Source organism: Cetorhinus maximus, chromosome 27, assembly GCF_964194155.1.
Source record: "Cetorhinus maximus chromosome 27, sCetMax3.hap1.1, whole genome shotgun sequence".
NCBI classification, from domain to species: Eukaryota; Metazoa; Chordata; class Chondrichthyes; order Lamniformes; family Cetorhinidae; genus Cetorhinus; species Cetorhinus maximus.
The window spans coordinates 12,072,686-12,098,117 of record NC_135905.1 but is presented as its reverse complement, the minus strand read 5'-3'; the positions used below and the strand labels follow the sequence as shown (position 1 = coordinate 12,098,117).

At 46.3% G+C, this 25,432-nt stretch overlaps 1 protein-coding gene across 4 annotated transcripts in view; it reads left to right on the top strand.

Moving 5' to 3' along the window:
• Positions 1-25,432, top strand: part of arhgap22a (Rho GTPase activating protein 22a) — a 376,947-nt gene that overhangs the window by 149,928 nt on the left and 201,587 nt on the right. For 2 of the 4 annotated variants that reach the window (XM_078530724.1, XM_078530722.1), the window contains exon 1: positions 14,966-15,206. The exons of the other annotated variants lie outside the window; for them this stretch is intronic. In XM_078530724.1, the coding sequence (XP_078386850.1) occupies positions 15,155-15,206 (52 nt within the window). In that variant the 5' untranslated portion in view covers positions 14,966-15,154. Of the gene's footprint in view, positions 1-14,965; positions 15,207-25,432 lie in introns of those variants that run through there. 4 annotated transcript variants of the gene reach the window in all.

The following is a 25,432-nucleotide window of genomic DNA, read 5'->3' as shown; positions in this document are numbered from 1 at the left end:
CACCAAAAAAATAGGCTGTGTTTGTGAGCGTGCGGAACACATTGATATTGACATGCCAAAGGGGGTTTGGAGCTGGCCAACTCATCAACGTGAAAGATAATTAACATTTATAGGAAATGCTTTATGAGTTGCCCTATGAGTCCATAACAACATCCAGTTTGATTCAGGCATCTGTACACTTTCTTTATAAACTGAATACAGATTGGGTGAGGACAGAAACATTGGTCCAGCTTCCTCCTCCAAGTCTGTCCTTAACACGTAGGAACATAGAAAGAGACCCATTCAACCCCTCGAACATTCTCCACCATCCAATTAGTTTATGGTCAAATCTGATCTTAACTCCAGTTAAGGAGCTTGGTTCTGCAACCTTTAAATCCTCGCCTAACAAACATTTAATGATCTCAGTTTGGAAATTTTCAATTGACCCTTGGAATCAACAGCTTTTTGGGGGACAGAGTACATGATTTTCACGACCTTTGTGCAAAGAAGTGTTTGCTGGCAGCAACCTTGAATGGCCATGTAGCACTCTAATTCACTCACAATTTTGGCATTTAGTAAGTTATGTGTATGTATACTGTGATGGCCCATGTGCTTTTAGGGGAAAAAGCTATATTTTATGTTGGGGTTATGGCCCCCTTAAGAACTAGGCTTGACTAGGATTTGATTTCTGGTACAGCACCTGTTATTCAGTAAATGATCATGTGACCAAGTTGCCCAGGAGATTAGACAATAGTATAGCAAAGGGACAGCAACAATTTAATTATAGGGGTGAGTAGATTGTGAGTGTGGCTCTGGTCTCAAGTCGGTTTTTTAGTTTCTAGAGCAATCTAGCTGCACAGCAAGATGTGCTGACTAAAAGAGTTCAAACCTCTCATGGACTAAAGAACTCCTAACAGTAAATTAGACTTCTGGGATAGCCAAGCTGAGAAGAGACAGAGGGTGAGTTTTAGATGCAGGACTCCAGGGTTAAAGAATACCAGAAACAGGAGAGTTCTGTCCCAAGGTAGCCATGGTAGCAACAAGTATGTTGAACAAGGAAGTCTACAACCATGGGACTGTTGGAGGAGATTTGAAGGGAAAACTTTGCTGGATGTAAGCAGAAGACCCAAGAAATCTCAACACTTATATGAATCTTCAAAGTAGTACTCAGAACAAATGGTTAATCTTCCAAATTTTATTAAGTATCTGACTTGAATTTTGAGGGCATAAGTTAAATGGGCGTAGAAAGAAATTTGAGTTAAGAAGTTTGTTTGGAAAATTGTGTTCGTTGTACCTTTAATATTTTTAATGTAAGTGATCATTTAAGACAGAGTGCAGTTGTGAATATTCATGTGCTTTGAATTTTCATTTAAACCATTAACCTTGTGGCTTCATTCTTTTATTAAATACTTGGGATTTAGGACTCTTAAAAAATATAAATAAATACGTTACTGGTCTCTACCAAGGTCAAAACAATACTTTCCCACTCTGCCTTCCCCCTAGCACAATACCTATCGTCAAACACATTGGGAACTTGCAGGAGTATTGTGTTGTCTGTTAAGGTATTGTCAATCAAGCTTAACTGGTACTGCTCAACAAATAAAAGTTATTGTCAGCCCATCAGGAAGATGCGATTGAATAATCAATTAATCATACCGCACCTCAATGTATTTTCAGTTATTCTCAGTTATTCCATCATTGGCTTTGTTGCAAAACATGCCATGACAGCCAAGTAGAAGAGAGTAACAACATTTCACAGTTCTCCGGTAGACAGAATATTAAGTTACTGAGGAGATCTATTTCATACCTACAATAATCCTTTAGATACAGTGAGGTGGGGTCTGTATTTACAAGAGGCCCGTCTGGCTTTTCAGCAGTTGTGTGAGGTGACATTTTACTTTTGATCTGTTGTATCTGAGCTATTCACAGGTCAGCCTGTCTGCCACTGCTGGATATTGTCTTTTACTGTAAGTGAACAGAATAGGTATAATTAATTGCACTCAGAAGGTGGGATAGCGTTACAAGTGTAATGGAGCAAAAGCCTTTTTGGGTTTAAGCAGCCCTGCTCTAGCTGCACAGCCAAGCATGTCACGCAACCGATGAAACTTAAACTCTAGTAGCTTTGGCTGACTTGATTATGAGTTTTAACCAAGAACGAAGTAAAAGTCTGATATAATGGTGTCTACAAGCAGCAGAATTGACAGCAGAATATCAACCATAAGGGACAGTCAGCTACCAGAGGTGAAACCCAAGGACCTGGTCTTTTATAATATGGTACAGAAAATGCTGGAAAAATCCAACAGGTCTGGCAGAATCTGTGGAGAGAGAGAAACAGAGTTAACATTTCGAGTAAGTCACACTGAACTCGAAACGTTAACTCTGCTTCTCTCTCCACAGATGCTGCCAGACCTGCTGAGCTTTTCCAGCCTTCTCTGTTTTTATTCCAGATCGCCAGCATTTGCTTTTATTTATTACCTGGGCCGGAATTTTCCGGTCCCATTGGCGTCGGGTGTCATTGCGGACGGGGTGGGGGACAACAATATGGGGTGAAGGCCAAAATCCTGTTCCATGCTGGCTTTGAAAGCACAGCGGGATTATCCGATAGTGTCGGCCATGGCAGAATGTGAATCCCGCTGAAGGCCGATGTGAACCTGCGTTGCATCCCGCTAATGGGATGCAAAGTAAGGCCCGACCAGAACCGTTCCCCCATGCCAGATTACACCGGCCCAGTACACGTCTGGACAAGTGTGACGTGCAGAAATCAGGACTTACCGTCAGGGCCATGCTCAGATCGCGGACATCCGAGCAGCAGAGGATGCTAGAGCCCTACAGCAACCGGACCCTGGAGGAACACGGGCATCACATCCTGGGTGGATTCTCATGGACTGGGCTCTGCCACGAAGCTGCTCACGGAAGGTTAGAGGCCTCTGCTGATGGTTCGGGCCTATTTCAGGACATCACGGTCTTGGCATGAGCTGCTATGGCTGATTGGCGAGGTGGGGGGTTGGGTGGGGGAAGGTCTAGCTGTGAATGGGAGAGGAAGGTGCAGTAGGGGTGATTGGTGGGGTGGGGTGAGATTGGGAGGGGGAGGGGGGTGTAATGGGGGAGAAGTTGGCAAGTGGGGAGGTGTGTGAGGGGGAAGGAAGATGTAAGGGAGGGAGTTCGGTGGGGGTGGAGGTGTCTGGAGGGAGAAGGGGGCAAGGTGGAGGAGGGAGTAAGGGGTGGGGAATGTCCAGATGAATGTGCAAGGGAGGGATCTGTGGGGTCAATGACTGAGCAAACTGAGGATGTGCATATTAGGATGGAACGGTGAGTGTGAGAAGGGGCAGAGGGGAAGGGTGAGGGTGCACTGATACTGGTAGAATGAATGGTGAGGGTGGTTGGTGGGGACTCGGAGGCAGACATGGGGATGGGAAGGAGGAGGTTGGGGAGGTCAATATGGATCAGGGTGGAATTCTCAAGAAAGTAGGGAACATACACATTCACCTAGACATCCTGGAAAGACAAGAGTTCAGGTTGGTAGGCGACGGTGGGGAGGTGGAAGGTGATGCCAGGAGGGTCAACAGTGAGGGGGGAAAGGACATGGGTGACTGTGGAAAGGACAGGGGAGCTGATCCGAAACTTAACGACTACCATGGCTGTCGAAATCGAACGTGCGCGGAGCCTGTTGTTGGACGGGCGCAGGTGCTGCATGGGAGTGCGGTCAGTGGGTGAGCGGAAATGCAGGTCAGCTCAGAAGGACAACTGAAAGAGAACCCCAGCGGGCAGCATTGAAATTGCTCGGGAGAGTGAGATGGGTGTGATGGATGAAGGCTTGGCCTGTGTGGGAGAGTGCTTGTTCGAGACTCTGAAAGGCCCTGCCACACACACACACACATTTCTCCCTCCACAATCACTCGTGGCCCACTAGTGGGGGATCCCGTGGGAGGACTCGTGAAGCCTGTCAATGAAGCTGAAAGACAATATTACACGTTATTCAGTGAAAGTGAATACATTTTCAGATTATTAAGTGACAAAATGTGTTCACTCATGCGACCACTTGTGATCAGGATTTTCTAGGCCTACCACTTCTTCTAGGTGCTGTCCTGACATCCTCAGCAGGGGTGGAGACAGCCTGTGCAATGGTAGGCCCTGTTGCCTCTGATAACTTCAGCGTGCATCTTCTGGAGAACCAAGGCCTTGAGGGCCCCGGCTTGCTTTGGCTGTCCTCCTGTGGGCCAGCTGTTCCCTCTGCAGTGACAGAGGAGGTTGAGGGGGTCACAGGCAAAGGGGACTCGGAGGGAGCGGACAGCCTCTGAGATTCCTGAGTGGATGACCCAGAGGCGTCTAGTTATCGCTCCTCCTCCCTTCAGGTGCCCGAGGGCCCAGGCCTGACCCCTGGAGGGGAAGGAGCACCTGGATGGATTTTGAGGTGCCCCATTTCCCTCTCGCGTTGCCACTGCAGGAACTCACCCATGGCTCCCGCAAAGGAGTGGAGCTCTGCGCACATCTCCACGTCCTGCTGAACCAGGGTCTCCATGGCGTCCGCCATCCTTCTCTTGCAGACCTAGCCCTCACATTTGCGTTGAGAGAGGGATGATGTGGTGCAGGATCCTCACACGGGTGCTCGCCGCTGACCTCACTGTCGTCGCAGGCACGGTTCACGTCTTCACCAGTCAGCGTGATGACACGCTCCTCAAAGTGAGTGAGGGGCCTGATATGGGCCACTCCACACCCCACCCCAACCCAACCCCCCCGTCCCCCATCTGGGACCTCTCCCTGCTGTTGTGAGCCAGCTTCTCCTGCATGAAAACAGATGGAGAGAGTGTGAGCAGGACATATGGCACTGAGTGGAATGTTTGTGTGGTGAGCGGAGCCGTGGGTGGGAGGAGGATGTGAGTTCCAGGGGATATGAGCCTGATGGAGATGTGAGGGTGTGTGTGAGAGTTAGTGGTGTTGTCCCTTGAGGTGTGAGATCCCTGTGGATGTGTGAGGAGCCTGTGAGTGTGTGAGTTGAGAGTGATGAGGTGGTTGACTTACCCTGGCGGAACAGGTGAGAGCATTCATCCTCTCCCTGCACTGGATGGCTGACCTCCTCTGTGCTCCAGTGACACTGACCACCACTGCTACCGTCTCCCAGGCTGGATTGGTGACTCTGGTGGACCTCCTGCGGCCAGAGTGGGGGATAGAGGACATCGTGGCCTTCCAGTGCATCCAGCAGGTGCCCTAGAGAGGCGTCACTAAATTTGGGGGCTGCCGTTTCCTTTGCTTCCGGGGCCAATTGTCACCTGGAGCAGTCCTGGTCTGGAGACCTGAAGTAGGCTGCGCTCTGATGCACTTTAAATATGGCGTCCGGAGCGAGGAAGCAGTGAGATCACAGCGTGGTGGGCGAATCCCGAGTCTGCCCACCAGCGATCCACAGTGTTTCCCGTGAATGCATTATTAATGAGGTGGAATAATGCACGAAAACCCACCATGGCTGCCAGCGGGTAAAATGCCTTTTTTTTCAGGTTTGCTATTGCACTTAGCACAAATCTGGGGCGATTCCGCCCTTGATCTTAAAAATTGTTCGTTCCTTGTGAGAAATGGAGAATGAAGATTCAACATTTACCCATGGGTCAAGGAGAAGCATCCCATAAGATAATATTCAGAGTGAAAAATTCCTTTATCACAGCTTGAGCAGGATTCATTTGTTTTTTTTTTGTTGTTTCCTTGACCTGTATCGTTCACCATTGAGACGTACGCCCATTGTCTTAGTGACAGTGTTGCACGAGCTTTATTTGGCAAAAATAATGAAGGGATTGCAAGTTCCAACCTGAAAGGTCACTGTGTGTACACGTGCTATCAAAGAAATGTTTTAACATTCAGTCGCAACTTATTGAGAATGTTCAGACAATGAGACGCATTTTGTCAAAGTGGGTTTCACATCTGTCCATTCTCCTCAAGCTATGTGCATATCACAAAAACGATAATGTCAAGTCTGCGATGTCTCCAGCACACTGTTGCATCAAGCAATTGAGATGTCAGCTGTGATAGTGAAACTTGAGCGGTTTACCAACCCCAAGGAGCATTTCTAGCCCTGGGTGAACTCCTGGCTGTTATTCCTCACAATGCAGGACGAACATACTACAATTGCTCACTGCAGTTTACCAGTTCCCATCTCTGCTTCTATTTCGGTCCATGGCTCCACACAAAGCTGCAGACAGATGGGATCTAATCGTCTGACCTGAACAGTAATGGGATCAGAAATAATGTCACCACGATGGAGGGGAATGTATCCCGTGCGTATTATAATAAGGAAAAAAAAAGCGACTGTAAACAGATAACACGCACACTTAAGATATTCTGCAATCTTTCAGCTTCCGACGTCTTGGCTGAACAAGTTGTGGAAAAGATGCCTTCGTCTGTTGCAACTGTTTCACAGCTTGAACAAGGCAGATGTGGAAATGTTGAATTTTTTTTTAGAGCAAATCCCCATGATCACATTTCCAACAATCTGTTCTCCCAGTGACTGTTTGGTATTCTGGCAGAACTAGACCTTTGACAGTGCGAGCTGCTTTCTTGTATTCCACTCATTGCACAATGGCCATTTAGAGATTATTCTGTGTTAAAGTGAATGTGAAAGATTGAGTGAGTGTGAGTGGGAATTGAGGTGTGAGTGTGTGGGTGTTATCTCAGTCAGAGCACTATCTCTGTCATGCAGATACCTTACCATGGATTATTTTACTGTGTTAACAGTTTATGGGACACTTACTGCATCACATGCCTCATTTTTTACTCCCCCAGTGCTTGGCAGCTGCAGATTGTGTCTAAGCATTCTGTAAAGATCATATAGTCAAGTGTAGGAAAGAGATTCATATACACGAAACGATTATAAAGCTTTCTATCCATGCATGGCAAATAGAAACTCATTGTGTGTAAGTAAGTACAAGATGCACAAATGGCTAAAGTTAAATCATCCGTGTTGAAGCTACCACAAATAAATGTGTTACTCATCATGGATTTTACTGGAAAAAACCCCCAACTCTGATTCAAATACTTCAGGAGTTAACTGGCATCTGAGAAAAATGCCACTTTCAAGGGAATGTCTCGAATATCATTTGCTGCTTTCAATGGAAAGCCCAGTGTTTATATCGGGTGCAGATAGCCAGACTGGTCGGAGTCTGTACAGCATTAATTAATCATGGTGAGGTTATTGCAGTGAAAGGTGTGAACCCTTCAGGAGATTAGTGAACAGTCCCGAGCCATCCTGATTAGGAAGGTTACAGGTTCCATTCTTGAGGGACCATTGGTATGCAAACTGCAGTTTGCATATAGACAAAGGCAAGGGAGGGGGTTGGTTTGAAAATTCAATCACTAAAGTTTTCATCCTGATTGCTTCTACAGTGATTCCTTCTATGAAGTGTGTGTGTGTCAAAGGTCAGGCCTGAATCAGCTCAGCTGTGATGCCCCTTATAGTTCAATAGCCCGTTGATGCTGACATTTCAAACTTCCTCTCCAAAATCTGTACAAAAATAACTTACATTTACAGGGCACCTGCAACATAGCAAAAGGACGTGCTCCTCTGGTGCATCATCAGGCAGAAGCTGATACCGAACCAAAAAGAGATGTTAGGGCAAGTGACCAAAAACTTGGCCAAAAGAACTTGGTTCTTTTCAGTGGAACCTCAAAGGAGAGAGAGATGGGGAGGTTTCAGGGAAGCAGTTCAGAGCGTAGGGCCTGGAGAGCTGGAGGCACAGCTGTCAACTTTGGGGAAAAGGAGGGAGGAGATGTACAAGAGGCCAAATTTGGAGAAACACAGAGTTTTCAGAGGGCTGTAACAACTACAACTTATGTTTGTATAACGCCTTTGACCTAACAAAATGTCCCAGGTGCTTCACGGTAGTGTTATCAGACAAAATATGACACTAAGTCATAAAGAGATATTAGGTCAGATGACCAAAAGCTTGGTCAAAAGTATATGTTTTAAGGGGTGTCTTAAAGAAGGAAAGTGAGGTGGAGAGGTGTAGGGAGGCTCTTCCAGAGTTTGGGGCCTAGGCAACTGATGGCAGCCACCAGTGGTGGAGCGATTAAAACTGTGAATGCTCAAGAAGTGCTTGCGGAAAGGGGCAAGGCCACAGCGGGAATTGAACACGAGAATTTTAAAATCGAGATGTTGTTGGGTTGGGGGCCAATGTAGGTCAGAGAATGCAGGGCTCATGGTGGAGTGGGACTTGGCGGCTGTCAGGATATATATGGGGAGCAGTGTTTTGGCTGACCTCAAGTTTTTGGAGGGTGGAAGATGGCTGTGTCTAACCAAAAGAGCATTTGGAATAGTCGAGCCTGGGGGTGACAAAATCATGAACGAGAGTTTTGCCAGCAGATGGGCTGAGGCAGGGGACAGAAAGTGACAACAAGCAAAATCCTACTGTTTAGAAATAACTTATGTTATTTTACACTCAATAAAAAATAGGGAAGGAAATGAATAGGGATCAGATTTGGACTGGACTGACTGCACAATGAACCAATGCACAGTAACATACAGCAGGTTAGAACATGCAATAAGGAGAATCTGAGCACTCTAACCCATTGAGGAGGAAACGACCATTGTTGCATGGATGATTTTCCGATGTACCCTACAATAACAGATATACCCTTCTTTGACAATAAAATAAATATTCCTAAGATCCACTGTGATTTAAATTGCCATCTTTGATTGAGATTGAAAATTCATGCTGGTACAGAAGCCAATAAAACAACAGGAAAGAAATATAATGTGGTGATGAGGGGAAAGTGGGAATCACTGTTTACTTAACACTTAACATTCTTTGACTAAATATTGAGTGCTCCAAGGAGTGGGTTAAACACAGTGCCCCATATTTTCCATATAACTCAATACACAGGAAGCAACACAGACGTAATCTACAATTATACATGTTTTCATTAAAGAGTTGCTTTTAGTTTCACTCGTACACCTGAACTGAAGGTATTTGTGTTTTTTTTAAAGTCCTTAAATCTCTGTCATTGCTGCGCAAGAGAAACCCAGATGAAGATTGGGGCCTGTGGAATTCTCTTCCCCTCTGTACCTAAGCTAAACCCAGTAACCCCAGCAAAGAGTTTGACTGGGAAAGGGAGAAGTAATGGGTCATAGGTAACAAATTGATCCGAAGCCGGATGGTGAAGTATGAAAGTAAATGCAAATCTTTTCTTGATAGTAGGTTTATTCATAGGATGCAGCATTGCACATCTGACCACAACATTACCTGTATTTCTATTGCACCTGTCACAACCACAGTGCTTTACATCCAACGGAGCACTTTTGAAGAGTAGGCTGTGCTGCAATGTAGGAAACATAGCAACCAATTTGCGCACAGTAAGATCCCACAAATAGCAATGTGATAATGGCCACAATAATCTGTTTTAGTGATGTTGGCCAGAACTGAGAGACCTTCTCTGCTCATCTTGGAATTAGTGCCATTGGAGCTTTTACAGTCAGGGCCCTGGTTTAATGTCTCAGCTGTATGATGACACCTTTAGAAGTGCAGCACTCCCTCAGTACTGCACTGGAGTGTCAGCTTAGATTTTTATGCTCCACCACCTGACTTGGATGCCTCAGAACTTGCCTTACAGTTGGCTGCTCCCATAAATCTGAAATCACCCAAAGTGTAAATACCCAACATGGTGTCACCAACTCTTGCTTGTGTCTTTAGGTAAATCCTTGGACTACACAATTTATCAGGCAAATGAAGCAGCAAGGCTTGGTACCAGGGTGCAGAGGTGTACAGAGGTTGATGTCTTATCTGTTCTCCTGTCAATAATTTTGCCTCCTGAAGACATTCCCTACCTCACTGTGGTAGGAATCCAAGGGTACTAGATACTTCCTAATGCCCCATCTAAGTGGCTACTATTCATGTAGGAGCCTCAACAGTGAGTGATAATGGGCTATTCAACAGGGAGTAGTCATGTCCTGTCTTCACCCAGTCTTCACCAATGCCACCTCTGTAACTGGTGCTCCCCATCTGTCAGTAGGTGGGTGTGGGGGCAGGGAGTTAAAGACTCTGTGATGGGTCAAGGGTGATAACTGGATCCTAAGCCAGATAGTGAATTATGAAACTAGATGAAATGTTTTCTTGATAGTATGTTTATTTACAGGATGCAGCATTACATATGTAACTACAACATTACCTGTTATCATTTTTGGTCATTCGTTGAGTTCAGGAGGAATCTGGAGCCAGTCTTTCCTTAACATAGGTTTATTCACAAAACCCAGAGAACACAGGCATAGACTCCCTATTCCTTCCCTTTACACAGGTGGAAACCAATTCTTATATATACTTAAGAATAATGCCCTAACCTTTCCTCAATTAGTAACAGCTACTCTCACTTACAAGTAGAGCACGCACTTCACTGTGACAGGATTGCAACATTAACATTACCAACATTAACATTACTAACCGTGTCCCAGCAGCTTCTCTTTATAAGTGTGGGGCTCAATTGATGCTTACACTGCTCAAAGAGGCAGGTATGGGGATCCAGAGGGTAGCGTTGGAGAAGCCTCAGCGCTTGCAATGGTCCAATTGGTTTGATGGTCTTGTAGGTTGTGTGGATGAAAGCAGGGACTGCTGGGAGGATGAGCAAACGGACTGGGGCACCATGGGGCAGGAGGTCATTCAAGCACAGGAAGCAAAAAGAAATAAAAGCAAAAAACTGCGGATGCTGGAAATCCAAAACAAAAACAAAAATACCTGGAAAAACTCAGCAGGTCTGACAGCATCTGCGGAAGGGAGCACAGTTAATGTTTCGAGTCTGCATGACCCTCCAACAGAACTAAGGAAAAATAGAAAAGGGGTGAAATATAAGCTGGTTGGGTGGGGTGGGACAAGTAGAGCTGGATAGAGGGCCAGTGATAGGTGGAGATAACCAAAAGATGTCACAGACAAAAGGACAAAGAGGTGTTGAAGGTGGTGATATTATCTAAGGAATGTGCTAATTAAGGGTAGAAAGCAGGACGAGCAAGGTACAGATAGCCCTAGTGGGGGTGGGGTGGGGTGAAGGAATCGAAAAAGGCTAAAAGGTAGAGATAAAACAATGGATGGAAATACATTTAAAAATAATGGAAATAGGTGGGAAAAGAAAAATCTATATAAATTATTGGAAAAAACGAAAAGGAGGGGGAAAATCGGAAAGGGGGTGGGGATGGAGGAGAGAGTTCATGATCTAAAATTGTTGAACTCAATATTCAGTCCGGAAGGCTGTAAAGTGCCTAGTCGGAAGATGAGGTGCTGTTCCTCCAGTTTGCGTTGAGCTTCACTAGAACAATGCAGAAAGCCAAGGACGGACATGTGGGCATGAGGGCAGGGTGGAGTGTTGAAATGGAAAGCGACAGGGAGGTCTGGATGATGCTTGCGGACAGACCGAAGGTGTTCGGCAAAGCGGTCACCCAGTCTGCGTTTGGTCTCTCCAATGTAGAGGAAACCGCATTGGGAGCAACGAATGCAGTAGACTAAATTGAGGGAAGTGCAAGTGAAATGCTGCTTCACTTGAAATGAGTGTTTGGGCCCTTGGACGGTGAGGAGAGGGGAAGTAAAGCAAAAAGAAATGTCAGGGACATTGTACTTAGGGGGATAGACACTGTCCTCTGCAGCCAAGAAGATGAGTCTCGAACACTATGCTGCCTGCCTGGTGTCAGAATTAAGGACGTCTCCTCAGGGCTGGAGAGGAACTTGGAGTGGGAGGCAAAGGATTAAGTTGTCATGGTGAATAAAGGAGAACCAATGGATGTAGTGCATTTGGATTTCCAAAAGGTATTTGATAAGGTGCCACATAAAAGTTTACTGCAGGAGTTAAGGGGTCATGGTCATGGTGTTGGGGTGATATATTAGCATGGATAGTGGATTGGCTAACTAACAGAATACAGAGAGTTGGGATAAATTAGTCACTTTCAGGTAGCCACACTGTAACTAGCGGAATGGCACAGGGATCAGTGCTGGGATTTCAAATATTTATGATCTATATTAGTGACTTGGATGAAGGGACTGACAGTATTTTAGCCACATTTGCTGATGATACAAAGGTAGGTAGGAAAGCAAGTTGTGAGGAGGATACAAGGAGTCTGCAAAGTGATTTAGATGTTAAGTGAGTGGGCCAAAAATTGGCAGGTGGAGTAAATTGTGGGAAATGTGAGGTTGTCCACTTTGACAGGAAGGATAGAAAAGCAAAATATTATTTCAATAGAGAGAGACTGCAGAATGTTGCAGTACCGAGGGATCTGGGAGTCTTTGTACATGAATCACAAAAAGTCAGCATGTAGGTACAGAAAGTTATTCGGAAGGCAAATGGAATATTGACGTTTATTGTAAGAATGATGGAGTATAAAAGTGATGAAGCCTTACCCCAACTGTACAGGGCATTGTTGAGATCATACCCAGAGTACTGTGTGTAGTTTTGGTCTCGTTACTGAAGGAAAAATATACTTGCATTGGAAGCAGTTCAGAGAAGGTTCACTAGGCTGATTCCTGGGACGAAGGGGTTGTTTTATGAGGAAAGGTCAAACAGTTTGGGCCTATACTCATTGGATTTTGGAAGAGTTATTGAAACAGATAAGATTCTGAGGGGGCTTGACAGGCTTAATGCTGTGAGGATGTTTCCTCTTGTGGGGGAACCTAGAACTAGGGGGCACAGTTTCAAAAGAAGGAGTCTCCCATTTAAGAGGTGAGGAGGAATTTCTTCTCCGAGGTTCATTAGAGTTTAGAATTCTTTTCCACAGAGAGCAGTGGAGGGTGGGTCATTGAATATATTGAAGGCTGAGTAGAAGATTTTTGATCAACAAGGGAGTCAAGGGGTTGGGTGGGGGTGGGGGTGCGCAGGCAGGAAAGTGGAGTTAAGGGAGGAGGTGGCATAATGGTATTGTCACTGGACTAAGATTCCAGAGACCCAGGGTAATGCTCTGGGACTCAGGTTCCAATCCCACCATGGCAGATGGTGAAATTTGAATTCAATAAAAATATGGAATTAAAAGTCTAATGGTCACCACGAAACCATTGTCGATTGTCATAAAAACCCAACTGGTTCATGAACATTCTTTAGGAAAGGAAATCTGAAATCCTTATCTGGCCTGGCCTACACATGACTCCGGACCCACAGCAATGTGGTTGACTCTTAAATGCCCTCTGAGCAAGGGCAGTTAGGGGTGGGCAATAAATGCTGGCTGAGCCAGCGATGCCCACATCCCATGAATGAATAAAAAAAATAAGATCAGTCATTATATCATTGAATAGCAGAGCAGGCTCAATGGGCTGAATGGCCTACTCCTGCTTCTTATGATCTTATGCTGATTTTTATGATTGTCACAATGATACAGGCATACCCAGGTTCCTATCGGCCTTCTTATTTGCCCTGATTCTCGATGCCTCTCTTGCCCTTCTCCTTCCCCTGGGTCATGTTGACACTCTTTCAGCCTCCTCCTAGACCCTATTCACTGCTGATCCCGGGAATTGCGCGTCACAACACCGAAAGGTCAGAAAGCAATCGAAGAATTCCACGGGCTGGGATGACATTCAGTCTCCTGAAGCAGACGACGGAAGTGGCAGTGGCACTGAAGGATGGAGCTGGGGATGGGACTGGCTTCTGCCTGTGAAATGCCCATAACCAGGCACCATGGCTGTACCACAGGAAATGGAGGAGGGGGGTTGGCACTTAGGGAACTAGGAGTTAAGTTTGGGTCCTCACTGGGTCCAGAACTTACCTCACAAGAGGTGAGTGAACACAGTCAACTGAGTTGTCCTGAAGCACATACCCTCCTCAACTATTAGGGTGGGGGCAGAGGGAGTGGGAAAGGTCGGGAATACAGAAAGTCAAGACACAAATGTTCATGTGTTTGAACCCATATGCTGGTCAGCAGAGGCAGTTAACAACTAACTCTGGTTGGATATATTCCTGGAGGTGACTTTCTGAACTCCAAGCACCCCACTCCCTCACTCCCACCATTGGTTGGCTAACATGTCCATCTTTGAGGCCAACTGGAGAGCAAAATAAACATTTCTGACATGCAGTTTGATGGAACTCGGCTTGTCAAACAGCGTTTCATTCCCATCTCCAATATGTTTATAATTAATAAACGAGTGTAATAAAAACAAACATGTTTAGCTCGACACCCCAAGGAATATTCCCCCCCTGGGTTGCTCGCAGGGGTATCCTGGAGATCCCAGGACAATGCTGGAGGAGGGTTGGCAACTCCAAGTACAGGGGCAACAACTGTCTCAGGTGTCAGAGAATGGCAATCTCCTCCAAAGGGGGCTTAACGTCCCCCCCACCCACCCCCCCACCCCCAACTCTCCTGCCCCCTGAAGCCTGGTGAGAATTTGAGAGTCAGTTGAAGCTAACATTTTAGGCACAAGTCAGGGAACCCAGCAATGCTCCCTGTGTCCCGATTTACATACGATGCATCCACACTGTCGTCCGCAGTGTTACAACAGGCAAGTAGTAGCATTTATCTGCACAGCTGCTACTTGAATCAGGGACAGGTAGTGTTACGATCTGTCATTCCCTGTCGTTTAAATCACTCTTCAGCCAGTTGGTTGATCATATGGAGTCTGAGGGGGGAGTTTCTTTGGAGCAAATTCATTCTGCACTGATGGTTAAATTCAAAGCCAGTCTGTGCCCTGTAGCTATTAGGAAAGGCATCTGCGAACGCATATTAAATTCCCCCCGTGGCCTTTTCACATCTTCAAAGCGAGGAGACATAATTAATAAGCGACTGGATTTAATGGGAAAGTGACATGGGGAGAAACGCTTCCAACAGATAAAGAGGAAGAGAGCAAAGTAAAAGCACATGTTCTTGGCTCTTGGCAAGATAACAATCCACTCCTTCTACGATTGATTAGCTGAGTCTGTCTGTAGTTGGGATTTGTGTGCAGTAATTGCCACTGTTGGGCTGGACTGCATAGCCCTGAGAACTGGTGAGAGAGAGAGAGAGACAGACAGAGAGGGGTGAGGAGTACATGATCTCCAGGGACTCTTACTAGGCAAGGAGAGGAGAGATTAAAGGTTGGAATGGGTGAAATACTTCTTGCTGTGTGCAGAAGCCTGGAATAATGCTGCACTGGGATAGCTTGGCACCAGGGCTGCCTGTACTGAGAGCTGCACGTGTGGATATTTCTCTGGATGAATTGGACCTGGCAATGATATCCCGACAGTGACTGTCCGAGGAGTCAGCAATATGGGACAGTGCTGTTGTAGAAGCAGAAAGAAGTCATCTCTGCAGCTGAGAGGTACTGGTTAGTTCAAATCTTTCTGGTTCCAACTTTCTTCTGCTTGTTTAACAAGTTAGAGAGCAGAGTAACACTGATTCTACATTGTATGCATGATCATTGTTTAAAAGGCTTCATGGTTTTGCTCAGCTGTCGATGTCATCCCAAAATGAACCTATTGAGAAATTGCGAATCGAGTTGCAATTTTAGTAGAGTTCAAAGGTTGTCCCAGCATCGAGGTGAGCCCATTAAATGTCTTATCATGTCAGAGGTTCACATTCATTAATGCGTTGGCGAGATTGAGGATTCGGGACTCCTGTGTCCAAGGCAATATGTTAAAGGGGCACTACTGCCTTTGCAAAAAAAGTGTTTGACAAACATTGTTTGACCCTTGCAGTCTCGCAGCACTTTGAGATAAACTGAAATTGAGGTTAACCATTGTGTCAATCGAGTGTCCTCACCAGGAAAACGAAGCAGTGATTCCTATCCATCCCCATAACCCAATGGAAACGAAAATGTATCTGCTTCTCATGAAGCAGAAACCTTTAACCCCTGGTCTTTACTAAGCTGTAAGTTCCTCGCCTCAGTGCTGCAGCCAATAGCAATGCAGCTTTTATTAAAACCCCATCCAGTCTGCGTGTGTTTTAAAAACATTTTTTTAAAAAACTTTCTAGTGGTGTAGTTGTGCGATTTCGATGCAATCTGCAAATTAATTGCATGGTTTCTTTAAGGTACCTTGTGCATCCAGGTTAGTGATCCTGGCTGGACACACATCAGAATTCACAGCAGACAGGCATGAGCATTATCAATAAACTGATAAAATTCCACTAAGTAAAGCCACATTGGTTAGCGGGGGCTCGAGCTGAATCTCTTCCCCCCCCTCGCAGAGGTTACCGAGTGGTTCTGAGGCAGGTTGGGTCTATATCCCAACTACAGCGGGGCTTTGCACCTCCATGAAAGTGATGATATTTGATTCATCATGTCCTAAGACAGATGCATCAGACTGTAGAGGAAAGGAGTGAGGCTTAAAAAAGGCAAATCACTTGCCACTGTGCTGAAGTAATAATTCCAACAATTGCCTGGTTGTCATCCACGTTTAACCTTTAACTCAATTGTAGCCAACATAACAAAACAGGGGAGGTGGTGGCATAGTGATGTTGTCACTGGATTGGTATCCTAGAAGACCCCGGTTAATAGTCCGGGGACGAATCCCACCACAGTCAATGGCCAAATTTGAATTCAATGTTTAAAACAATCTGGGACTAAAAGTCTGATGATGACCCTGAAAACATTGCCGATTGTTGTAAAAACCCATCTGATTCACCAATGTACCTGGTCTGGCCTACATATGGCTCCAGACCCACAGCAATGTGGTTGACTCTTAAAATGCCCTTTGAACAAGGGCAATTAGGGATGGGCAATAAATGCTGGCCTAGCCAGCGATGCCCACATCCCACGAATGAATATATTAAAAAAAACCCAATGCATTCCTCCAACACTGTGATTGTGCATCATTTCAGTCCAACTAACGACTAGACTCATCTACTCAATCTGGCTTTGCACTGATCCCTGATGACCATAAATTTCAGGAGTTCTGCCAATTTGTTTTTTTTTTATTTTTGCAGCATCGCTTTTTAACCTGACCTTCTGGGGAAAAAAATAAGTTTCCGCAAGGCAAAAAATGCCAATAAAATGATAGTCACCGAGTTTTGATGACACAGAAGGAGGTCATTTGGCCCATTGAATCGATACTAGCTCTCTGTAGAGCAATGCACAAGAACAGAATCCAGTCAGCCCCCATTCCCCCCGCCGCTCTGTACCCAGGGGCCCTGCAAGCTTATTTCCCTCAAGCACCCATCCAATTTCCTTTTGAAATCATTTAATCGTGTCTACTTCCACCACCCTTGTAGGCAGCCAGTTCCAGCCTTTAATACCACAGTTTCGTTTCTCTGATCCTCCCCTTCACTAACCGTGCAACTAAAAAAGGTGGGAGGAGGCTGGGCAGTGTTTGCCTCTGTGCTTGCAGGTCGGCATTTGGCGAGGTTAAGCTGCAGCTGGATATAGGCCCAACCCGCCTCAGAACCGCTCGGTAACCTCTGCGAGGGGGGAAGAGATTCAGCTCGAGCCCCCGCTAACCAATGTGGCTTTACTTAGTGGAATTTTATCAGTTTATTGATAATGCCCATGCCTGCCTGCTGTGAATTCTGATGTGCGTCCAGCCAGGATCACTAGCAGACAGCAAACAGCAGCACGTTGACGCTAAATAAGACACCAGCAGCAAACACACACTGTGAAGACTCTATATGCAAGAAAGCAAATTAAGGAGTGGCCTTTGGTGTCGTTACTGTAACAAGGGGTGTTTTACTTTTTTTTTTAACTTCTTAATTCCTACAATACAACACTTGAAAATAGTCCTTCCTTGAGTGTAAATCATGACCTGGGGTTGGGAGAGGTGCGAAATTCCTTCTTTCCAGAATGCTGACCAAGCCTGCAAGCACCCCCAAAATTCACAGGCTCAGCTGCAACTTCCCAAAGAGTTTTACCTGGACCATCAGCATCAGCCAGCCCATTGTGTAGCCATCCGCTTAGTGTTTGGGGCTGGGGGGTACTGATATCATTCAGTCAGGGTTCCTTCAGAAAACGATGGGCTACTTCAGGCCTGTCCAAAACTTCAACCAGGGTTTCAGAAGACGTCAACTGTAAAAGAGAGGGACGCAAAAATTCCTCCTAATAAGCAAATGAGGTTCATGTTATGGCATCATTTACTTGGACTCCTAGGCTTCACCACAATGTTTCTGTTCATCGACATGGGGCTTTGAATTTTCCCGGCACGTTGGAGATCGGCTGGTAGGTGTGAGGGTTGGCAATATCACGGGGGAAGGCTCAGGGCAGGAGCCTGACGTCTTGCTGCTGCCATGGCATTTTGTCGGTGGCAGGCACCTTAGTGGCTCGGCCGCCCATGAGGTGCCAATTGAGCCCTTGGCCAAGGCGGGGGGAGGCCCACCTTGATTGGCGGTCCAGTCACGTGCTTCCCCTAAAATACTCACCTGCTCTTCAAGGGCGCCCCACCATTGAGACCCCCTCGTCCTGGAGCTGCAGTCCCAGCTCTGACCACTGTGAGTAGTGGCACTGCTAAGGCTGCTGAATTGCTGGCCCTTGGACTGGGGGAGGACCCTTGTCCTTAACTGGGGGCTAGTTAAGAAGACACTGGGACATTAATTACTTGAGGGGAAACTTCCGCCCCAGTCTGGAATAGGATCCAATTGGATGGCCGGCTGCTCATTAATCCTGACGGTGCCACTGGGAGTGGTGGCCATTGTTGGGAATGCATGCAATCCCCAACAGTGTTAGTTGCTGGAGTCGGGCACAAGCTACTTGGGGGGGCTATATGGCTGGGATCATGCTGGCAGGCCCAGACAAGGGGCGGGTGAAGGGGTATCGGGGCTGGAGTGGGCAGGGCAGGGGCGGTGGAGAGGAAATACTGCGGTGTCTGGAGCTTGGATGGGGGCCTCCGATCGAAACAGGGCGTCTGTAGAGGAGGCACCCCACCCGATGCCCAAGCAGTGTTACCTCGTGGATTTCCAACCAGTTCAGCCCGCCACCGGTGAAATAATGGCAGAGACGGGACACGGCCCTTAAGTGGACATTCACTGGCACCTTGAGGGCCTTTTTTTATTCATTCATGAGATGTGGGTGTCGCTGGCTAGGCCAGCATGTGTTGCCCATCTCTAATTGCCCTTGAGAAGGTGGTGGTGAGCTGCCTTCTTGAACTCTGCAGTCCATGTAGTGTAGGTACACCCACAGTGCTGTTAGGGAGGGAGTTCCAGGGTTTTGACCCAGCGACATGAAGGAATGGCATTATATTTCCAAGTCAGGATGGTGAGTGGCTTGAAGGGGAACTTCCAGGTGCTAGTGTTACCATGCCCTTGTCCTTCTAGGTGGTAGCGGTTATGGGTTTGGAAGGTGCTGTCTAAGGAGCCTGGTGAGTTCCTGCAGTGCATCTTATAGATGGTACACACTGCTGCTACTGTGCATCGGTGGTGGAGGAAGTGAATGTTTGTGGATGGGGTGCCAATCAAGTGGCTGTTTTGCCTGGATGGTGTTGAGCTTCTTGAGTGCTGTGGGAGCTGCACTCATCCAGGCAAGTGGAGAGTATTCCATCACACTCCTGACTTGTGCCTTATAGATGGTGGACAGGCTTTGGGGAGTCAGGAGGTGAGTTACTCGGCACAGTATTCTTAGCTCCTGACCTGCTCTTGTAGCCACAGTATTTGTATGGCCAGTCCAGTTTAGTTTCTGGTTAATGGTAACCCCCAGGATGTTGATACTGGGGGATTCAGTGACGGTAATGTCATTGAATGTCAAGGGGTGATGGTTAGATTCTCTCTAGTTGGAGATGGTCAGTGCCTGACACTTATGTGGTATGAATGTTACTTGCCACTTGTCAGCCCAAACCTGGATATTGTCCAGGTCTTGCTGCATTTGGACATGGACTGCTTCAATACCTGAGGAGTCACAAATGGTGCTGAACATTGTGCAATCATCAGCGAACATCCCCACTTCTGACCTTACGATGGAAGAAAGGTCATTGATGAAGCAGCTGAAGACGGTTGGGTCGAGGACACTACCCTGAGGAACTCCTGCAGTGATGTTCTGAAGCTGAGATGACTGACCTCCAACAATCACAATCATCTTCCTTTGAGCTAAGCATGTCTCCTACCAGTGGAGAGTTTTCCCTCGATTCCCATTGACTCCTGTTTTGCTAGGGCTCCTTGATGCCACACCGGTCAAATGCTGCTTTGATGTCAAGGGCAGTCACTCTCACCTCACCTCTGGAGTTCAGCTCTTTTGTCCATGTTTGAACCAAGGCTGTAATGAGGTCAGGAGCTGAGTGGCCCTGGAGGAACCCAAACTGGGCATCAGTGAGCAGGTTATTGCTAAGCAAGTGCTGCTTGATAGCACTGTTGATGACCCCTTCCATCACTTTACTGGTGATCGCGAGTAGACTGATGGGGCGGTAATTGGCCAGGTTGGATTTGTCCTGCTTTTTGTGTACAGGACATACCTGGGCAATTTTCCACATTACTGGGTAGATGCCAGTGTTGTAGCTCTACTAGAACAGCTTGGCTAGGGGTGCGGCAAGTTCTGGAGCACAAGTCTTCAGTACTATTGCCGGAATATTGTCAGAGCCCAAAGCCTTTGCAGTATGCAGTGCCTTCAGCTGTTTCCTGATATCACGTGGGGTGTATCGAATTGCCTGAAGACTGGCATCTGTGATGCTGGGGACCTCCGGAGGAGACCGAGATGGACCATCGACTCGGCACTTCTGGCTGAAGATGTAGCGATTGCTTTGGCCTTATTTTTTGCACTGTTGTGCTGAGGATGGGGATACTTGTGGATCCTTCTCCACCAGTGGTACAAGGGGCAGGTAGGAAATCCGAAGCCTCCCCCACCACTCGTAACATTGAGGCGGGGACAGGGGTGGGCAGGTAGGGGGTGGGAAAGGCTTCCATAACATTTTATGGGCCCCTCAGTCTTCAAACCCACCCACCTGAGTGGGTAAAATTCTGTCCTATTTACAAAGGGACGTAGGTGAATCCCCAATTAATGCCCATCCCCTGAATACAATTAAATACCCAATTAATACACGATTGAGGATGAGGGTGCCTCACTGGTGGGACACCCTTGAAGAGCAGTTAAGTTTTTCTGGGGAAGCCCACATAATCTTGGAAGGAACTGGTTTGATGAGCTACATAGCCGTTTCAGCTACTCTGCTTTCTTATATGTTAACAAGGTGGAACCTTAAACAACTTTTTCCTCCTGCTAATGTATTTACAAGTACAGCAAAATTATGGCGAAACTGGGATATGCATTTGCTGATCCTTTGAGAAACCTGATTAATTGCTTGACTGAGAAAACATCCAATACTCGGAGATTACCTGGATGCCATTTTTGAGTGGATCTTGTAAGAGATTGTGAAATCGTTGCCCCTTGAGGTAAAGCTGATCGTGAGAGGATGTTGGGCCGCTCCCATATCCCCGTAAACCAGGCTTATTTTTGCTTAGCCAGCGCAGTTTGTGAAGTCTGTCCTCCTTGTTTGGGTTTGGGGCAAAATTATGCTGCAGGTACGTGTGAGTCAATGACATTGTTTGTCCTTGCAAAAAAATGTTCATTGAAATTCAAACTTGACCTTTTTGTCTCTATTGATCTTAACTCTTCAGTGACACTCATCCACATAGGGTGAGATATTTATCCAGCTGCTGCCATCTCAGCCACATGAACAGCGAGAGGCAGAACGATGGGCCAGTTTTTAGTGGGGCTCCCTTGCCAACCTTGCTCAGAAACTGTTCACGTAAAACTTGAGACAGCCTTTGTTTGAAAACGAAATGATCTGAGCAGAGTAGGGTCGGGTGAAGCCTACAACATGTAGCTGTGGCCTAAGTGGAGCTAAAGTAGTCGAACTGTATATGCATTGTTCCCCTCCTCCTACCTGTGTTCTTAAGCCAAAAGCCCGCCAACTAAAGCTTTCCAACAACACAATTTTATTAAAGCTCCCCCTGCTCATTTGATAATGTGCAAGTATCCAATACTCTGAAACTTGAGGAAGTTACAGGTTTAAACCCAGGCTTTTTCAGTTGCCCACGTGATGTTGACAGCTTTAACATACATGTTAATTGTACATTAACTGGGTGTTTAATTTTATTCAGGGAGTGGGCATTAACTGGGGATTCCCTTCTTAAATGGGACAGAATTTTACCCACTCAGGCCAGTGGGTTTGCAGACAGGGGGGCCCATAAAATGTTATGGAAGCCTTTCCCACCCCCTACCCGCCCACCCCTGTCCCCCGCCACAATGTCACGAGTGGCGGGGGAGGCTTCGGGTGACCTTCCTGCCCCTTGTACCACTGGAGGAGAAGGATCCACAAGCATCCACCACCCTTAATGATGGGGGAGCCCAACACATCAGTGCAAAATGTAAGGCCGGTCTTCAGCCAGAAGTGCCAAGTGGTAATCCATCTCGGCCTCCTCCGGATGTCCCCAGCATCAGGGGTGCCAGTCTTCAGCCAATTCAATTCACTCCACGTGATATCAAGGAACAGCTGAGGGCACTACCTAACCATTTAACCCACTGAGGGTAAGGATTGCTTAAATGCTTCCTCCAAGCAAAAACCATCAGCTGAAGGATGCACAACCATCCTCACTTTTCCGATTTTCAACCCTGATCGTCTGTGACCCAAACTCAGCCACCCCTGGTATACAACCAGCTTTTTCCGGTTCGCCCACCTCAATCAATTGCCATCTCAGTAGCCTCCAATCCTATTGCTGACTGGGGAGGAGGGGGTAGGGGTGTGGCTTCCAAGGCAGAAAGTAGTTTCATATTCTGCAGTAAAGAACTGCACCAAACAAGCCCAATGACTTGAAGAAATGTGTTTTGTTTCCCCTCCCCGGGAGAGGCTTTGTGAACTTCTAACGGATTCTGATGGGCCGTTTTTTAATGTCTCCGTTAAATAGCGTTGTGAGTGGCACTGATGTGATTTAACAGGGCAGGAGTGCTGAGTCCGACCTGAAAACCATTCCCCAGCAATGATACGGGTAAAGACAAGGTTAAGGTAGCTCGGAAATACTGCCAAATTTGTTTTATAATTTATTCTTTAGCAAGTGGACTTTAGGTCAACAGGGTCATTGATGACAGAATCTGTTGCGTCATCATATACTAATTATATTCCTGACTCATCCTCAACAGGGAAGACCTCTGAACAGCTTCACGGTCATTTTTCTTTACTATTTATTGCGTGCAGGCAATGATGGAACGTTGTTCCATTTCACTGTCAGCACCTTGCGTGTCTATTGCACCCAGCCTCCCACTCTGGCATTTGAAGCCATTGCCAAACTATGGCAGAGGGATATGTAACCATTGACAGTGAACCTGGCACATGCTCTGTATAAGCCAATTAAGTTGCTCTTTCCTCATGGCACCATTGGTTTTGATGACTGCATCACTAAAACAACATCTTGCATTTACAGAATGCCTTTAACAGATAAATGCCCCTCAGCCTTTCACAGAAGGGTAGTCAGTGATCCAACACCAGTCCAGGTGTTGAAGAGTTCGGTCAGCGTATTGTAAAATATGTTTGGCATTTTGTCAGCAACTTCTGTCGTATAGAAAACGATGTAGGTGAGGAATCTCATTATCCTGAAAAGGTGGCCTGCTTGACTCCATCGGAATTAGAATGACCAGCTCCAACCAGAATGAATTCTGCGGGAGAGGGTCAGCCATTCTGCTCATGTAATTTTCTGTAGTATTCTGGAGTCACTAGGGATAGTTTTATTCACTGTCATCTCTGAGCAAGCTTCAAATAAAGGAAGAGTTACTGTATTGGTGTTGCAAACAGTTCCTGCTCTTCCGCAGTTACCTCCGTCTTCAAAAATGTTTATTTTTTATGACCTCATTGTGAGCAAGAGTCAACTGCAAAATTGGGTTGTCAAGGTCACATAACCTGTTATTTCGGCAAAATAAGCACCAATTGACAGAAACGATTCCATTAGCAAGAATGAATACTATAGGTGGATAAATATTTGAGATTTTCACTTGCTGGTTGATATGGAGAACTAGAGACGTACATGGTATGGATATGTGCTGTTTCTGTGCAACTATCCTAATCCCCCTTCTTTTACTTTCCTGCCAAAGCCATTTGCCAACAGTCAGGCCTCGTAGCCATGGTGGTTACCAGCCAGCAAGACCTGGGACATGTCTTAAGGCATAGTGGGCTGCCACTATAATCATAGTCTCTTCAATAATATTCTCTTTTTTCATTTTGAGGCCATGGGATTATCCCTATACCTGTCCCTGGACTAGTCACACAGCTATGAAATGGAGAATCTCAGTCCATATCCGCTCCAGAAAGCCATTAGCTCTGGACAACTTGTCTCTCGTTCTCTCCCAGCGAAATAAGTCACTCTCTGTTTGGGAATCCTAATCTGTTGCATTTTATGGACACAAAACCCCTAATCCTCCAATGGTTGGAGCCCCGGGAAAAACAGCAATGACAAGGAGTCGTTGGGAACTTTGATGAGTCAATGCTTCAGGGAAGGAGTGTACTCGGCGAATGGGGAGAACAGAGGAAGTCCTTCAGTGAACAGAGTGGGGGAAGTGAGAGCAGGATGGCGAAAGAATGTATGTGCCTCTGTAAATTGGATGGGGGGAATGGAGAGGGAACAGTTTTGCTCCCTACCTCAAGACATTCTTGGATCTGATTTCCATTGGTAGATGGGCTTAAGTGACAAGCTTGGAAGCCAGGACAGACACTGGGTTACTTGTACAGCCAGGTTACCTTGGGTTAAATTCATTAATAAAACAGCATCATCAATTTTACTTGACTCAAGCCCGGGCAAAGGGCATCTTTTGACAGTAACACGTCTTAAAGTATGTTGGGGAAGCTGAATCGGGTCAAGGTTACTGAATAAATCAAGCGTTTCGTGAAAAAGTATGTGAAGAATTACATTCACTGGCTGTCTGTGGAAGCCTAGTTTACATGGAGTGACCCATTTGGACCTTGCTGAAATTCTTTGGAATTTTCTTCGAATTAGATGCTGCAGTATGTAATTAATTGAGATGGGAATGTTTTGTCTGAAGCAAGCTGCAAAGAAAACGCATTGCTTCAATGGCTTGGCACAGTAACAATGTTTTATGTAACCCTTCAAATACTGAAATTTAGTTTTAAAAAATGATGTATATTTAAACACAGCCTTCCTCCTGTTACACTGTCAGGGCTCAGCTGTAGTAAAACATCACGTTCTAAGCTTCGTGACTGTTTTACAGTGCCATGGTCAAGATGTTATCTGATATTTCTCTGGATTAGTGCTTGCTTCAGGAATGTTGACATAGAGTCTATACAGCACAGAAGGAGGCCATTCAGCCCATTGTCAAAACAGTGATTTCAGTGCTGAAAGACTTGACATTACTGCGCCATTTTTAAAATTCATTCATGGACTGTGGGCATCGTTGGCAAAGCCAGCATTTGTTGCCCATCGCTCTTTGCCCTTGAGAAGGTGGTGGTGAGCTGCCTTCTTGAACCGCTGCAGTCCTTGTGGTGTAGGTACACCCACAGTGCTGTTAGAGAGGGGGGGTTTCCAGGATTTTGACCCAGTGACAGTGAAGGAATGGCGATATATTTCCAATTCAGGATGGTGAGTGACTTGGAGGGGAATTTGCAGGTGGTGGTGTTCCCCTGTGTCTGCTGCCCTTGT